At 41.3% G+C, this 15,596-nt stretch overlaps 6 protein-coding genes across 9 annotated transcripts; 3 read left to right on the forward strand and 3 right to left on the reverse strand.

The window, feature by feature from the left end:
- Positions 1 to 111: 111 nt before the first annotated feature.
- Positions 112 to 4,212, reverse strand: LOC108565982 (polycomb protein Sfmbt). 2 transcript variants are annotated; one of them, XM_017925676.1, is made up of 6 exons: positions 4,171 to 4,212; positions 3,596 to 3,792; positions 3,314 to 3,539; positions 1,361 to 3,261; positions 1,128 to 1,295; positions 112 to 888 (listed from the first exon to the last, which is right to left on the reverse strand). In XM_017925676.1, the coding sequence occupies exons 1-6, from the start codon at positions 4,175 to 4,177 to the stop codon at positions 718 to 720; spliced, it is 2,670 nt and encodes an 889-aa protein (XP_017781165.1). In that variant the 5' UTR covers positions 4,178 to 4,212; the 3' UTR covers positions 112 to 717. The 2 variants fall into 2 exon arrangements, with proteins under 2 accessions (XP_017781165.1, XP_017781166.1); XM_017925677.1 differs by lacking the exon at positions 4,171 to 4,212 and adding an exon at positions 3,902 to 4,051.
- Positions 4,213 to 4,586: 374 nt separating this feature from the next.
- LOC108565984 (serine hydrolase-like protein) lies at positions 4,587 to 5,822 on the forward strand. Its single transcript, XM_017925679.1, has 2 exons — positions 4,587 to 4,839; positions 4,899 to 5,822. The coding sequence occupies exons 1-2, from the start codon at positions 4,791 to 4,793 to the stop codon at positions 5,744 to 5,746; spliced, it is 897 nt and encodes a 298-aa protein (XP_017781168.1). The 5' UTR covers positions 4,587 to 4,790; the 3' UTR covers positions 5,747 to 5,822.
- Positions 5,784 to 8,131, reverse strand: LOC108565983 (putative protein arginine N-methyltransferase 9). The gene is made up of 3 exons (XM_017925678.1): positions 7,752 to 8,131; positions 6,165 to 7,689; positions 5,784 to 6,112 (listed from the first exon to the last, which is right to left on the reverse strand). The coding sequence occupies exons 1-3, from the start codon at positions 8,039 to 8,041 to the stop codon at positions 5,801 to 5,803; spliced, it is 2,127 nt and encodes a 708-aa protein (XP_017781167.1). The 5' UTR covers positions 8,042 to 8,131; the 3' UTR covers positions 5,784 to 5,800.
- Positions 8,132 to 8,482: 351 nt separating this feature from the next.
- LOC108565976 (UDP-N-acetylglucosamine--dolichyl-phosphate N-acetylglucosaminephosphotransferase) lies at positions 8,483 to 14,035 on the forward strand. Of its 2 annotated transcripts, none has more exons than XM_017925664.1 (4): positions 8,483 to 8,964; positions 9,030 to 9,141; positions 9,199 to 9,641; positions 13,345 to 14,035. In XM_017925664.1, exons 1-4 carry the CDS (start codon positions 8,774 to 8,776, stop codon positions 13,826 to 13,828), a joined length of 1,230 nt encoding a protein of 409 aa, XP_017781153.1. In that variant the 5' UTR covers positions 8,483 to 8,773; the 3' UTR covers positions 13,829 to 14,035. The 2 variants fall into 2 exon arrangements, with proteins under 2 accessions (XP_017781153.1, XP_017781154.1); XM_017925665.1 differs by having other exon boundaries at positions 8,885 to 8,969.
- LOC108565977 (beta-1,4-mannosyl-glycoprotein 4-beta-N-acetylglucosaminyltransferase) lies at positions 9,669 to 12,467 on the reverse strand. Its single transcript, XM_017925667.1, has one exon. The coding sequence runs from the start codon at positions 10,973 to 10,975 to the stop codon at positions 9,755 to 9,757; it is 1,221 nt and encodes a 406-aa protein (XP_017781156.1). The 5' UTR covers positions 10,976 to 12,467; the 3' UTR covers positions 9,669 to 9,754.
- Positions 14,036 to 14,113: 78 nt separating the features above from the next.
- LOC108565978 (radial spoke head 1 homolog) lies at positions 14,114 to 15,145 on the forward strand. Of its 2 annotated transcripts, none has more exons than XM_017925668.1 (3): positions 14,114 to 14,197; positions 14,271 to 14,436; positions 14,481 to 15,145. In XM_017925668.1, exons 1-3 carry the CDS (start codon positions 14,144 to 14,146, stop codon positions 14,765 to 14,767), a joined length of 507 nt encoding a protein of 168 aa, XP_017781157.1. In that variant the 5' UTR covers positions 14,114 to 14,143; the 3' UTR covers positions 14,768 to 15,145. The 2 variants fall into 2 exon arrangements, with proteins under 2 accessions (XP_017781157.1, XP_017781158.1); XM_017925669.1 differs by having other exon boundaries at positions 14,490 to 15,145.
- The last annotated feature ends 451 nt before the right edge of the window (positions 15,146 to 15,596 follow it).

A 15,596-nucleotide genomic window follows, 5' to 3' on the forward strand; every position in this document is an offset into this window, starting at 1 on the left:
ACTACAAAATTAACTTAAAGCGAATAACAACTAAAAAAAAAATAAACTAATCTAATTCAACATTAAATATAGAAAATCAATGGGTGTTATGTGTATATATTATTGGCGAGCGACGTTATTATTAACATAAAGATTTTATATTAGTTTACAAGAAGAGACGCAGTTGAAACAAATATAGTGTGTAAAGGTGGCCGCACGCTACTCGACGTTTGTTCGATTAATTCCGTTTCACAAAGTTAATCGAGTGGCGTGTGGCAATTAAAAAAAAACAAAAGAGAAAACGATTTTAACCGATCAGAAAAACAAAGTAAACGCTGCATGATGTGATTGATCAAAGAAAGTGAATAGAGAAAGAGAGATATGTATTATATATATATTCTTGTTAAAACTAATTAAAAACTCTAGTAATTTTCTTACTTATAAATTATTTGATTGATCATAAATAATAGTTATACGAGACTGTTGCTGCTGCCTGTCTGCATGCCGCTTGCTTAACCGAAGATACAGCGTCGTATCCCAAACTTCAAATATACATATAAACGTAATATATATAAATACATAAGCATAATTAAATAAAATGATATCCATGCGACGAGTCGCCGTCGCAGCCGTCCGCGATCCGTGTGTACAATTAATAAAATAGATGGCGATCGGGGGACGATTGCGACGACGGCGGCTTGATGTTGTACGCGACGTCTCGTCCGTGTTGTGTAGGCACTATAAAATCTTTTTGATATTCGCTTTCATGTGGCGCGACTGCAACGGGTTCAACTTCATCTTCAGCTGCTGCACCAGGTCGTAGATCTTCAGCGACGGACCGACCTTTCCGCCGGTGAAATTAAGGATGTCCTCCTTGTTCAAGTTCAGCAGCATCTTTCCATCGACCCGCTGGAAAACAGAGCGTGTTACAATCGCAATTCTTATTTGAACAGATTCATATGAATAGCATAACCATACGTAGTTGTACCAATTAAGAACACACAACTCTGACAAATATGCAAAGTAGAAATAATTGATATTTTCTTAAAACTTAATGTTTACTTTTGTTGTTGTTATTTTATGTGAAATATTGAAATGTGTTTGATATTAGGATGTAATGAATGAAAATAGAAAATAAGAATACTGACCTGTCTACTGAAATTGTCGCAATAGTTGGCGCAGTCGTTCACTCTAAGAAACTGAGCGACATCGAAAACATTCCACTCATTTGGACAAAGTTCGTTAGACTCGTACGATCCGCCACTACTATCAACTAAACGAGGTATATGTTTTGTACTTGCATTACTGTTGCTAGACTGAAACACGGTGGAGAGCAGACACAGTTAATAATAGAATTGATGAATTGATGCATCGTTCTTACAGTTATGTATGAGGAAACTTTTCGCTCCGAGGGAGGCGAAGGTTCCGTGGAGACGGGCAAACTCTGATCAGGACCTGCAGGTTCAGCTCCTGTTTCTGGCTCATCCACGACCTCGTCGATGTCGACGTCAATCTCTTCGTTCGAATCGGAAGATTTCGCCACCGACGACGTCTGCTTGAGCACCTCCTCCCGTTTGAACGTTTTAGTGAAGCTCGTCTTCGGCGGGCTATCCTTGATCTTCTTCTTGCGGCCTTTCCGTTTGATGCCTTTCGTCGGCGTGATCAACTTCTGGCCCTGTTTGAGCGGCACCGGTGGACCCTCGAGCTTATGACCAACACTAAAGCACCAGCCGACTGGATAGATGTCGGGAGAGTAGCAGTCTAACCACTGATCGTACTCCTCTTCCCAACCGTCGAAGTGTACCTTCAGCAAACGACCGACGACACGGGCTATGGTTGCTACGCACACCAACCTCGGGTCCATCAGATCGGCCGCCTCTATCTTCATTCCTTCCTTGAAGCCGTGCGGCGGTATGTAACTGTTCAACAGATTTTCGGGGATAGGCACATTACTGGTGGCTAGGAGGTAGACGGGCCACGAAAACAGCTTCGCTTCGTAGCCCTTCGGCGGAGTGAGCGTGATGCTGTTCTTCAGACAGAAGCCGACGGGGAAGATGCACGGAGAGTTCTTGTGGTAGCAGAACCAGTCGGCACCGGTCGCGTCCGACTCGTACGTGTCTATTCTGATCATGATGTAGCCGCAGTTCAGCACGTCCATGACCGTCGCAGCGCAGATGGAACTCAGGTTCAGCGGATCGATCGCTTCCAGTTTCATGCCGACCGCGAACTCGGTGCATTTATCCTTAGATCCGACCTGAATGGCATTGAACAGATCGTCCGTGGCATCGTTATCGTCGAACGTTCCATCGTTGACCTTCTGGATGTAGCTGCTCGGCGCGACTATATGATGACCGACCCTCTTCGCCCATCCCACAGGGTGCAGCAACGGCGAATCCTCGTGACACCAGAAACCCGTATCTTCAGGCGTCATATCATAATACTTAACGTTCAACCGCTTTCCGACTATCCTGTGAACCATGGCGATCTTTACCTGCGAGATTCGGTTCTTGTCCACAACCTCCAGGTTCAAGCCGCACTTGAACCGGGATTTTAGCGAGTCCGAGATCTTCATGCCGAAGTTCGATGGTAGCGTCCTGGCGCCGGTAAGCCGCTTCCTAAGGAACTCCTTCCAATCGCTGTACTTGTTCTCTATCGTCTTCGGCGGGATAAGCGGTTTACCGATGGACGCGCACCATCCAACCGGATGGACCTGATTCGAGCACAGCGAAATCCAAAAATCTTTGGTAATATTCTGTCCGAAGCCCTCGTACCTTAGGAGTGCTTTGTAGCCTATAATCTTGATCACCGTGGCTACCCAGAACGAGTCGGGAAACGCGTCCGAGATATTATCACAATCGGTGTTTTCCACCTCGACCTTCATGCCCACCATAATGTTGTCCCAGCTGTCGCACATTGGCGCAGATGGGAAACATTTCACCGGAGCCGCGACGAACAGCGGCTCCTTCAGCTGCACATCCCAATCGTAGCTGTTCATGATGTCAGCGTTCGTCCGCCTGATGAGCGTCAGGTTGTCGTCTATCGGCGTCTCGTCTTGCTTTGGCAGTTGAGGGAAAGGCTGATCACTGGAGTACTCCGACATATCCTCCTGTGTATCCATTTTGAACTGGTGCTCCGAGAACTGCGAGTCTGGCGTTTGCGTCCCGGTGGTGTTTGGCAAGGAGTCCGGGATGTAGCCTCGTGCACAAGCCATGCTGCAGAATCTCCTCTCTCGCGTGTAAAAGGCATGTTTCACCCCGATGGCACCGCATTTCTCGCATACAGCTTAAATAAAAATAATAAACATTATGGCAATGTTGCATCTATTAATACATACCTATTCCATCCTTATGGATGGGTATCACTGAAGGATCTGTATTGCTTTGATAGGCTATTGGCGTTTTCAGCACCAAACCAGGATGTTTGATGGGTTTGATCTTCTTTGTTGGACATGGCAGTGTCTGTGTAGCTGTAGTTATCATATATACTTGCTGGGCATCTTCCTCAGTGTAGCTGCTATCATTGCTATCACCCATGTTGAGCAAATCCAAACCGTCCATGACCTAAATCAAATGTCACTTTTAGGTGTAATAATATGCAGAATATGTGCAACACTCACCATTGGAGAATTGTGTATATTTCCCAGATCGTCCATCGAATGATTGGATGTGCTGTGGTGGGATGGGTAATATGTGGTTTCATGATCCAGTAGAATTTCCCCAGAATCCGTGGGCATGAGCCCCAGGGACATGTCAGCTGTCTGTCCGGAGCCCATCCACACCATCCCCATGTCCGCCATCCCTGGCATTGTATATACTTCAAAACATTAATTAACGAAACAACAATTAAATAAAAAACAAAACGCAGATAACAACAACAATAATAAAGTGCAACAAATATATATATATAGAAAACAATAACATACTTTGAACTTGAAGTTTAATGGAATTGGATGAACATCTCTACGTGTTGTCTAATGATAAACAACTGAAGAATTATTAGGGAAAGAAACAAATGCAATCGAGAGGTTTAACACAAAATTGATCTAATAATACACACTTTTCTGTATGATGCATTTGTGGTGAGTGAGAGAGAGAGAGAGAGGAAGAAAGAAGGAAAGAAAGAGGAGAGAAAAAGGGAAAAAAACAAGCAGAGTGCATGCAGTTGGAATAAAAGTAGATGTAAAATTCATACCGTTCATGGTTGTTTCTTATTTCATAACAAATTTGCTATAAAAATATAAATTCTAAACGTCTTCATTTATAAAATATATAGGAAATTTCCCAAAAAATAACGACATACATAAACGGTTTACACCAGAAATTAGCATTGCTCACTAGGTGTAATTAATGTACTGCCAACATCAGAAACGCGTAACATGTTATAGCCCCCCCGAGAAAGCCGCTGCCAAAATTCAAACATTGTAATTTTTACTTCCATTTTCAGCCACTTTCAGCCTCCTCCACCACCACCAACGTTTTCAATTTGAATTTCATGAAAATCCATTTCACTACATTTACTACTATTATCAATTTAACTACTTTCTGTTTTCAGAATGGATTTCGTTTATTTTATATATGTTTATAATTATGTCCATTGTAAATATGGTCACATATACGCATTTACATTATCAGAGATAATCGAATTTTAAAAAAAGATAAGTAAATAGGTGTAAAGTTATTACAAGATTGCCGGATTGTTAATGTAGCATGAACGAATTCGGTACTTGTTCGAGTGAGAGATGAGATAAAAAACGTGAGCGAAATTCGTTCCAGGTCAAAGTATACAAAGTACAGGGTCACTCTGTAGTAAAAATGAAAATTGAGGAGCTGCAAGTGTCTGCTCCTTGGGGAGAAATAGCGAGTAAGTAGTAATGGTAAGAAAAGTGCAGATTAAGAAAGTGTGTTATGTGTAAATTTTAGTTAAGTTATGGGGAGAGAAAGAGGATCCTCCAATCCTGGTCATCCATGGTGTAATGGACAATGTTGGATCCTTTGATAGGCTAATATCAATGCTTCCGAAGCACTACTACTACATAGGGATAGATCTGCCTGGACATGGAAAGTCCTCACACTGGGGAGGCAGTCGTCTAATTAACAGTTTGGATAACCTGCTGGTGTACAAAATTGTTGCAGATTATTTCGATCGGAAGAAGTACATGATCCTGGCACACAGCTGGGGTGGTCAACTGGGATTCTTCTTCGCACAAATCTATCCAGAGTATGTGACGAAATTGATCATGTTGGATACGATTTACCTGTACCCCACCTCGACAAGATACTTGAAAGAGCACATCAGAAACGCCCACGATCAGTATTTCGATATAACGAGAAAGTTCAAGACGAGAAAAGCGCCAGAGTACACGTACGAAGAAGCGCTCGACAAGTTGATGCACAGCAGAAGGTACAATGTGATAAGTCAGGAAGCGGCTGAGCCTCTGCTGAAGAGGATCGCGATTCCTTTGGAAAACGGTAAAATCAGACTGTCCGTGGACCAGAGTCTCAAGAACTTTTTCAATCCCGTATTCGACTTTCGATATTTGAGTGATTTCATCAAGAAACATCCGGTTCTGTGTCCGGTGCTGATCGTCCTGAGCACAGAATCTGACGGCCAAAACATCTACTTCAAACGCATCATCAATCAGCTCAAGTCTTATAAGAATATTAAAATTAAATTGGTCGCTGGAAACCACGACGTGCACAACGAAAATCCGGAACGAATCGCACCGTTAGTAACCGAATTTCTACTCAGGGAAAACAGCAAATTGTGATATTAACGCTGGTCTTGGGCGAGGGTTAGATGTGTTATTTAATATATACAGTTTTTATTTCAATAAAATACTTAACAATCCCTTGTGTTGCTTGATTTGCACTTTAGGAGTTTCCATGTTAACAGTTTCCTTGACAACGGAAACGACTTTGTTATAGTAATTGGAGTTATACGTGTCCATGGAGACGTTTCCTGGGTAATGGATGTCGAACCAGTAGAGGATTCCGTCCGCTCTACCTTTAACACTTTCTATGCGACATTCTCGCACGTTGAACGCATCCTCGAATTGCACTTTGTAATCGTCGCAGATTGCAGTCAGTTTCTTGTGCGGAAAATTGCCGTGCTGCATAATCCACAGTTCGCTAGCCTAAAAACAAATTCAATTGGTTATACAATAATAATACTAATTGCTTTGTTACTTTAAATTGATTTATGCAATCGGCGATTTTGAATCCCATCACGTTCGCATCCGAAACGGCGTTGCAGTTCACCAAATAACAACTTTCCACCAACGCAAATTTCAGACGCAAAGCGTTCGGCACAAAAACCCCATCGTCTTTCAACGCGTTAGAATACTGCGTGTAATTGGCGAAGAACGATTCGCATATCGTACCATTTCTGCTGATGGGATCGAAGGCGACAACGTCGTATTTCTGCGAACATTCGTTGCTTAGATCACTTTCTGAGATCATTTTAAATCTGCCAAAATCCACCCCGTTCAAATCGCACATCTTTCGCAAGAGATCGGCATTCTCCGTAATCGTTACAACGGTCGCGTTTGATTGGGCCATTAAGTTGAGACCGATTATTGGGAACGGATACAAATCGAGGACATGCAATTCGTCAGTCTTCTGGATACTTCGACTAGCATCGTTGAGTGTTTGTATTAGTTTCGAATCGTTCAGGAAGTTAACAACGTCCTTCTGGACTTGGTAACAATCGCACGAGGATTCATCTCCGTTGGTGTACGTGATTTGCAATTTGTTTTGCGCACAAGACGCGGATATTACGAGCGATTCGCCTTTGCATTTTGTTTGGAAATGATCTAAGAATACGATCGCTTGTTCCCAGCAATCGCAGTTATCTGAATACGGATTCGTCGTGATGGAAAGACCGTCGCTCAGCTCCAAAGTGAACCAGATGGCGAACGCGTGCAAAGTTCCACTCTCCACGATCTTCAATTCGGTATCAGGGATAGACTTTGGGTCATTGTACAAGCTCTTCAACTGCTCCAAATTGCTGAAATCCACGTTCAACAACTGGACAGTTTCAGTCAGCAATTTATGGTCGTACTTGGAAACGTGTTCAGCTTCGTACGGTTCGTCTTTGCATTCCACAATGCAGAGCTCACCAAAGTGTTCGTGACTAGAAATAACCTTATGCTTCTTCGCCAAATTTTTGCTTTCTATGCCGGTAATATAGATCTTGGCAGAAGCAGGAATGATCCTGCAATCCTTTTCCAATAACTTTTCGTGCGCGTGTATCAAAGTCTCCAAGCAATGTTCGCCGAACAAAGCGCTATCGAAGATTTCAGTGATTAGAACATTGGAAAGACTAATATCGTTAATTTGAGTAGAATTTCCATTTAAAACTTTAATATTTTCCACGTTATTCCTCTGGAAAACCTCTTCAGCCATAGCACTCAAAGCTTCAGACTCTTCTACAGCAATAATCCTGCTGGTATTCGCGTTCTTGGAAGCGCACAAGCTCAAGAATCCACAGCCAGTCCCAATATCCAGGACCTTATTGTATCTTCCATCTATACTCTTCTGGATTGCTTCATTATACAATGAATTCCTTCTGACATCATTCAACATTCTAAAATGCCACCTCTCGACCAGCTGCAAATTGGCAGTGTTCAAATTACTCAATACGACCAAATTTTCAGCATCTATCCTGTGTGCAGCGTTCAGGTAAACTTTAGATTCCAAAGGGGCATTGCATCTACAGAAAACACGAAAAAAGATTGTTTTATCAAATATAATTTATTTAATTTACAAAATTACCTAAGCAGGAACGACCCAAAGCTGTTTAAGATTTCAACGTTTTTGGGAAAGTAGTTGATGGCCTGCGAGTAGCACTTGCAGACGTTCTCGAATTGTCCCTTCAACTCCAGTTCGGTGCACCATTCTGTTGCAGTATCGGAGAAGTGCTGCTCATGTTTTTGTCTCTCTGCAGGAAGCAGTTCCAAGAAGAGGAGGAAATGCGCGAAGGCCCTTCCATTGTTTCCGCTGAATCTGTACTCGTGCACTTTCTGCAACGAATCTTGAGCAACTTTCACTTTGTTTTCATCCATTATTTTCTGTTTACTACAAAAGCTTTGAATCTCCAAATGTTAGGTTATGTTAGTCTTCAAATTATTTTACAACATTTATTATATTTATTACCCCTAAATCGTTGAAACTAATAACAATAAAGCTTTGCTTCTATTTGTTTTCTTTAAATATTGCTTTTAAAATTTTGAATTAAAAAGTAAACATTGTATAAATCAGTGGCGTATCGTCAGATTCAATACACTTATAATTTGGTTTTTCTCTTTAAATCAATATTATTTCAATAAATATGAATAAATCAAAGCTTAATTCTTGTTCAGATTGTTGTTTATTGATTTTATTGTGAAAATATATGAGAGGTAGATGTAAAAATTATGAAGGTACGACACTGCTATTGCAATTTGTTATGCAACTTTAATAACGCGACTTAATAGTTTTTCCAAATTGCTTGATAAATTGAATTAAAAAATCAATACGACTTTTTGATGAGGAGAAATTGCAAATCTCCTATAGAAATGATCGTAATAACTGTGTTTTCTTGAAGGAAATAATCGACGCGTACGCTCGTGTTTTTGTTTATGACATGTAATCATAATCACATGTGTTATCAGTGAATGCATCCTGCATGAGATATGTTGGCCAGTGAAAACGTCTTCTTCAGCTTTTAGCAGTAGGCTTGTTGCGTCGAGATAGTCGTTTGTTATGTGCTTCGAATAGTGCGTACTCTCCGAAAGTCGAGAGTGTTGAAGCGAAAAATGGCGACAGGCGAAGACGGTTTGCTGATATCCAACAAAATGTGGAAGATGTGGTTCCCAATAATCGTGAACGCCGTGATGTCCACATGCGCATACTTCGTAACAATTAGGATAATACCAAAGCTCAAAGACATGTTCATTAAGGCCAACCTCTTCGGCATAGACATGAGCAAGACAACCAGTGATAAGGTGTAAGGTTATACTCATACGTGTACACACTGCCATTTCGATGCTAATGCCACAATCATTTTTGCAGACCTGAAGCTCTCGGAGTCGTCTCTGGATGCACATTCCTCGTGACAATGTTTCTATTCATACCAATACCCTTTGGCACATCTCTGTTCAACGGGGATTTTCCTCATGATGAGGTTCGGTTCTTAATCTTGTAGTAATCTAGAGAATTCAAAGATTTCATTTTTTTTTAGTTTGTCGAGTTGATAGCTGCTCTACTGTCCATATGTTGCATGCTTCTATTGGGATTTGCTGATGATGTGCTGGATTTGCGATGGAGGCACAAACTGCTGTTGCCCACAGTTGCATCGCTGCCTCTGCTCATGGTATATTACGTGAACATAAATTCCACGACGATTTTGGTGCCTAAACCGTTGCGCGATCTGCTAGGACTTTCGATAAACTTAGGTTTTCTGTACTACGTGTACATGGGCATGCTGGCCGTGTTCTGCACGAACGCCATCAACATCTTAGCAGGAGTGAACGGATTGGAGGTCGGCCAGAGCATTGTGATTGCAGTTTCCATAGTGATATTTAACTTGATAGAGCTGTCGAGAGATCTGTGGAAGCACCAGTTCAGCTTGTACTTTATGCTGCCGTACATAGCAACCTCGTTGGCCTTGCTGAAATACAATTGGTGAGTTGACAAAAAAATATGATTCGATTCGATAAATATTTGCTTTTTATTAATAAGAGTATTAGGTATAATATCACAGATATTGTTTTTAAATTAGTAGTTCTACTTAAGAGTTACTCGTAATAGTCCATCTTTGAATATATGTTCAGCATGAGATAGTCGTACTTCCAGGTGTTTTCGGTGAGGAAGGTCGGCGCGAAGTACGATTCGCGAAACCTGTGCGCCCTCAGCAGCTCGGTTTTACCGTCGATGTAAATCCCGTTCTCGATCAACTCTTCCACGTAGTTCGCGTCGATCGTCTTCGCATTTCCATCGTCGAATATCTGCTTTGGAAGGCGGTTCAGCTCGTCGATGATCTTTATGGGATCGTTGCAGAACTCGCAGTACCATCCGCCGTAATGATTCAAATCGCCTATATTGAAATTGCTCGTCGTTTTGTTATTGCTGATTATCGATGAGAGTCGATTGTTGAGGCCTTCGTACAGGTACTTCTTCGTGAACGCCTGCACCTTGAGGAAGGTCTTGTTCGGGTGTATCCAGAAGAACCCGAACACTGACCACCTCAATCTGAAACTTATCGGCTCCGGCCAGTTGTCGTACAACTTGAAGAATTGGAGCGCCGCGACGTTCGGGATCTCGTTGAAGCCGGACACCAGAATGAGATCGTCCTGCTTCAGATTCCCGATCACCCTGTTCACTTGGAACCACAGTTTATCGACTTTCGTCACTCGCAAATACAGAATCTTGTCGTGGAATTCCTTGAGGAAGTTGTACGTCATCTGGTTGCCCATGAAGTCGCTGTTCAGCTCGTACAGCACGAACAGATCGACGGTTTGGTTCAGTTCGTTCAATCTAATATCGGATATTGTCCTGGTAATTTCGCTAATTTCGAATATGTATATTATGCGACGCTCGAACGATCTACCTTTCAATTGGATGGGTTTTCTTAATGTGAGGAGGGTCCTCCAGATGACTTCGGCTTGACCACAGTCTATGCCATGGTAGCCTGGGAGGCACTCACATTTCCAGGTGTTGTGCGAACGTTTCATCAGCTTGATGTCGGTGCCCTTCTTGTAGCACAGACTGGAGTTGAAGTCTTCGTACAGCTTCCTCGTGTTGATGCTCTTCAGCAGTATCTTGCTGTGGGATGTATGATATGTGGTTGGCTTTGAATCAGTCTTATTGTTCGGTGTGGCAACTAGGAAGGAGACTGAACTCCTGCTTGATTGTTTGTAGCTCGGCTGCATGTTGAAGAATAACGAGATCACGCATATCTGTAGGATGAGCAGAATCCCGACCGATATTCTCTTCAGGTTTAAACGCGTCTTACACATGAGGGGACCTGGTGCGAAGGCACATAACCTCAACTCTTCCGTTGGGGGGGTCGGTGTCGTCGCTGGAGTGGATGATTCCCCCGTTCACGTACGTCTGCGGTGGTGCTACATCGCCGTCGGTGCACGCGAGCTGAACATGTTCCGACTTTTCCTTCTCTCACTCCGCGCTTTATAATTATTAAATCCACTCTTTTTCGGACACCGCCCTACTTTTATTTTTAAAACATGCGTGCGAAGGCGCGCTCCCCGTTTGCGCCTCTCTCGCGAAAGCGCGCGCGCTCTCTCCTCTCCTGCATCTCTTCCAGCTTCTTCCCTTCTCCTTTCCATTCTCTCCGTCTTCTGGAATTTTAATCGTTAGCACATTTCTAATCCACGATCCGGACTCCTCTACAAACAAATCCCTCGCGTCTCGCAACAGTCTTCAAATCCAAAAGCGGCCTTCGGTGAACCGCATTCCGCGTCGAACCGAACCGCATCTGTTTAAAATTTTAAATGTATGCACTGCGCCAGTAAGAACCTTTAGCTCCTATTCATCCCTCAGATGAATACTTTAAAGTCATTCCCTTCTTTACAAACCAATAGTTTTGTATGCACTAATTGGATATGCATGGCTGTACATGAGTCAATTTCCAATTTGCAATCATAATAGATATTGATGACATGATCACACTCACATAAATACTGATGACTCAACATCCAACTGAAGTAATTTCGTTAGAATATATACATTTTTAAGAGTAAATTTCATTATGCAATTGTGAAACAATTTTCCAACAAAGTTTTTTAACAAAATGTATTCTTTAAATGCGTAAATATGAATGAAGGTGTGTGACCCGCATTATCTCGTTTTGCAAACAAGTTGACTCATCCACACCCCAAAGTTAGTGTATGATTCACACTTCTGTTGATTCTATACTTAGTGTTAACACATTCTATCTGTATATCTCTCCCCATTAATTGGATTTTGAACACGCACACGTTAATATCTTCAATTTATACTATTACTACTACCCGCATTAGAATGTTGATTAGTGTTCCGCCAAAAGTTGGTTTTGATTTCCATTTTCGAAATATTTAAAAAAAAGTTTAAGGTTTAAGAATGAATAAAGAGTATAAAATAAAGAGAAGGATTGTTGCTGTGTGATGAGGTGTGAGAGAGAGAGAGAGAGGATGGATTTGAAGAGGATGTTACCATTGTTTTCAGGTATCCGTCGAAGGTGTTAATATCTTCAATTTATACTATTACTACTACCCGCATTAGAATAATTATAATTTATTTTGTAAACTGTTTAATGTTAACCAGTGTTCCGCCAAAAGTTGGTTTCTATTTTCGAAATATTTCATCTTTGTAAAAAAAAAGTTTAAGATCGCTAATGTGAATTAGGAATAATGAAGAGAATCTTAGAAACAGGAATGAATCATCAAGTATAAATAGAGAAGGATTGTTGTTGTGTGATGAGGTGTGAGAGAGAGAGGATGGATTTGAAGAGGATGTTACCATTGTTTTCAAAGTTGGTTTTGATTTCTATTTTCGAAATATTTAAAAAAAAGTTTAAGGTTTAAGAATGAATAAAGAGTATAAATAGAGAAGGATTGTTGCTGTGTGATGAGGTGTGAGAGAGAGAGAGAGAATGGATTTGAAGAGGATGTTACCATTGTTTTCAGGTATCCGTCAAAGGTGTTAATATCTTCAATTTATACTATTACTACTACCCGCATTAGAATGTTAACTAGTGTTCCGCCAAAAGTTGGTTTTGATTTCTATTTTCGAAATATTTAAAAAAAAGTTTAAGAATGAATCAAGAGTATAAATAAAGAAGGATTGTTGTTGTGTGATGAGGTGTGAGAGAGAGAGAGAGAGAGGATGGATTTGAAGAGGATGTTACCATTGTTTTCAGGTATCCGTCGAAGGTGTTAATATCTTCAATTTATACTATTACTACTACCCGCATTAGAATGTTAACTAGTGTTTCGCGAAAAGTTGGTTTTGATTTCCATTTTCGAAATATTTAAAAAAAAAATAAGGTTTAAGAATGAATTAAGTATAAATAGAGAAGGATTGTTGCTGTGTGATGAGGTGTGAGAGAGAGAGAGAGAGAGGATGGATTTGAAGAGGATGTTACCATTGTTTTCAGGTATCCGTCAAAGGTGTTAATATCTTCAATTTATACTATTACTACTACCCGAATTAAAATGTTGACTAGTGTTGCGCCAAAAGTTGGTTTTGATTTCCATTTTCGAAATATTTAAAAAAAAGTTTAAGGTTTAAGAATGAATAAAGAGTATAAATAGAGAAGGATTGTTGTTGTGTGACGAGGTGTGTGAGAGAGAGAGGATGGATTTGAAGAGGATGTTACCATTGTTTTCAGGTATCCGTCGAAGGTGTTCGTGGGCGACACGTTTTGCTATCTGTCCGGGATGACGTTCGCCGTGGTTGGCATCCTGGGGCACTTCAGCAAGACGACGCTGCTCTTCTTCATACCGCAAATCTTCAACTTCCTCTATTCGATTCCGCAGCTGTTCCACTTCGTGCCGTGCCCTCGCCACCGTCTACCAAAGTTCAACTCGAAGACTGACAAACTAGAGATAAGCACCACCAAGTTCCGGTACAACGATCTGAGCGCCCTCGGCAGGCTCGTGATCAGCGTCTTCCGGCTCTTCCGTCTCATCCAGTGGCAGACGAAGGAGGACCACGTGATCACCAACAATCTGACCCTCATCAATCTCGTGCTCAAGCTGACCGGTCCGTTGCACGAGGCGAAGCTCACCACCATCCTGATAGGCATACAGATCTGTTGCACGGCGGTCGCATTCACGATCAGATACCCGCTGGCGCATTACTTCTACGATTAGCGGACGACGACCACGACCAGCAGCAGCCTCGTATTGCATGTAGAATTTACGAAGCGAGTATTCGATAGGGGGTATATATTTATTTTTTTTTGTTTTTGTTGGAAAACGAAGCGAATTATATAGAAATAAAGATGTTGTTGTTGTCTGCAAATTCTATATATGTGTGATTACTATGTGACGCATGAAATAAATTGAAATTTTAACGTTCGCCTTCTGTTTTGCTTTATTTCACTACACACACATCATCATCATCAACAACCGCTTTGACACACATCAACTGTGACAATTACAGGAGAACAGTAAACAGTATTGTTTATGGCTGAGGAAGAACGCGGAGAAGGTGCGGAAACCGAAAAGTACCCGTACGGTGTAAGTATCCATTGTATATTTTACACAAAAACAAATCATATTTAGAATCAATAATAATATATGGTTGTTTCAGGAATACGTGGGTAGTAGAGATGATAATTTGGATAGGCACGGTTACGGGAGTGCTCTTCTGCCCAACGGAGACATCTACGAGGGGAACTACCGTCGCGGTAAACGTCACGGCAAAGGGATGTACTGTTTCCGAAACGGATCCCGATACGACGGGGAGTGGCGCAAAGGTAGCGAAGATCGCAGCGAAAGCACATCAACTTTACGTGTTCAGTGTGTTTAGGTTTGAAGCACGGATTTGGGCAGATGCAGTATCCGGACGGTAGCCGCTACGTGGGCCATTGGAGGAAGGACAACAAGCATGGAAATGGTATCTACCACTATATAAATGGTGACAACTACGAGGGATCATGGTACAAGGGCTTCCGGCACGGTCTAGGCACATACGTTTACATAAAGGATAACGTGGTTTTCTACGGTTTGTGCACAATTCATTTACATTACTCTATTATTAATCTCGGTACAGATCAAAATCCCGACAATAGCTTTTATTTCATATAGACAATCCACAAAGTCTCTTAGTCTATACGTCTTATTGTATAAACAAATACATAAGCATAAAGAAACCTCCATCGAAACTCCTTTGATACTGTCGCGATTATGGTTGTCGGTATTTCAAATGTCATGAATTTGATTGTCAGGATTTCGATATAGACTCATTATTAATATCCATTACTTCTTCGGTAATTTATATAGTTGTAGATGTTGACTTGTATAACTTCAGTATCAAAAACCTACATGTAAAATCATTCATTCAATGCCTACAAAGCTTTGTACTTCGGTTATAGGTAACTTTGCGAAATTGCATAACTCGAAGCAATACGATTTCAAGTTTCTAGTAGAAAAGAAACGTCTATATAAGAATTGATCGGTTCGATGCGAAATGTAATTGGATGTGTCTTCGATAACCTAGATCAGAGGTGTCCAAACTACGGCCCGCGGGCCATACCCGGCCCGGCAGGCGATTTTATCCGGCCCGCCAAGTATTTTTGAAAATTTCAAATATGCAGTTTTTCGCAAATTAATTTGTACGTATAGTTAATAGCTCAAGAATGATTAAAATATGTATAAGAAATGTATTGGCGTTTAAATTTGTAATTGACTTAAGATATTTGAGGTTATTCTCAGTCAAAATCAGTGGCGTACATAGCAACAAAACTATTATTTATAATTAATGACCCACCGGTGGGTCATGCCGTCGTCAATGTGTTAATAATAGAGTAATGTAAATGAATTGTTCGCACATATAGATAGTGCCATACATAGAAATAAATTTACCAGCCAATTGCTTTAAATTTGGACGCTACATTTATATTTTACGAAATTTTTC

The sequence above is a fragment of the Nicrophorus vespilloides genome, unplaced genomic scaffold (assembly GCF_001412225.1).
Source record: "Nicrophorus vespilloides isolate i.1.1-1 unplaced genomic scaffold, Nicve_v1.0, whole genome shotgun sequence".
Lineage (NCBI taxonomy): Eukaryota > Metazoa > Arthropoda > Insecta > Coleoptera > Silphidae > Nicrophorus > Nicrophorus vespilloides.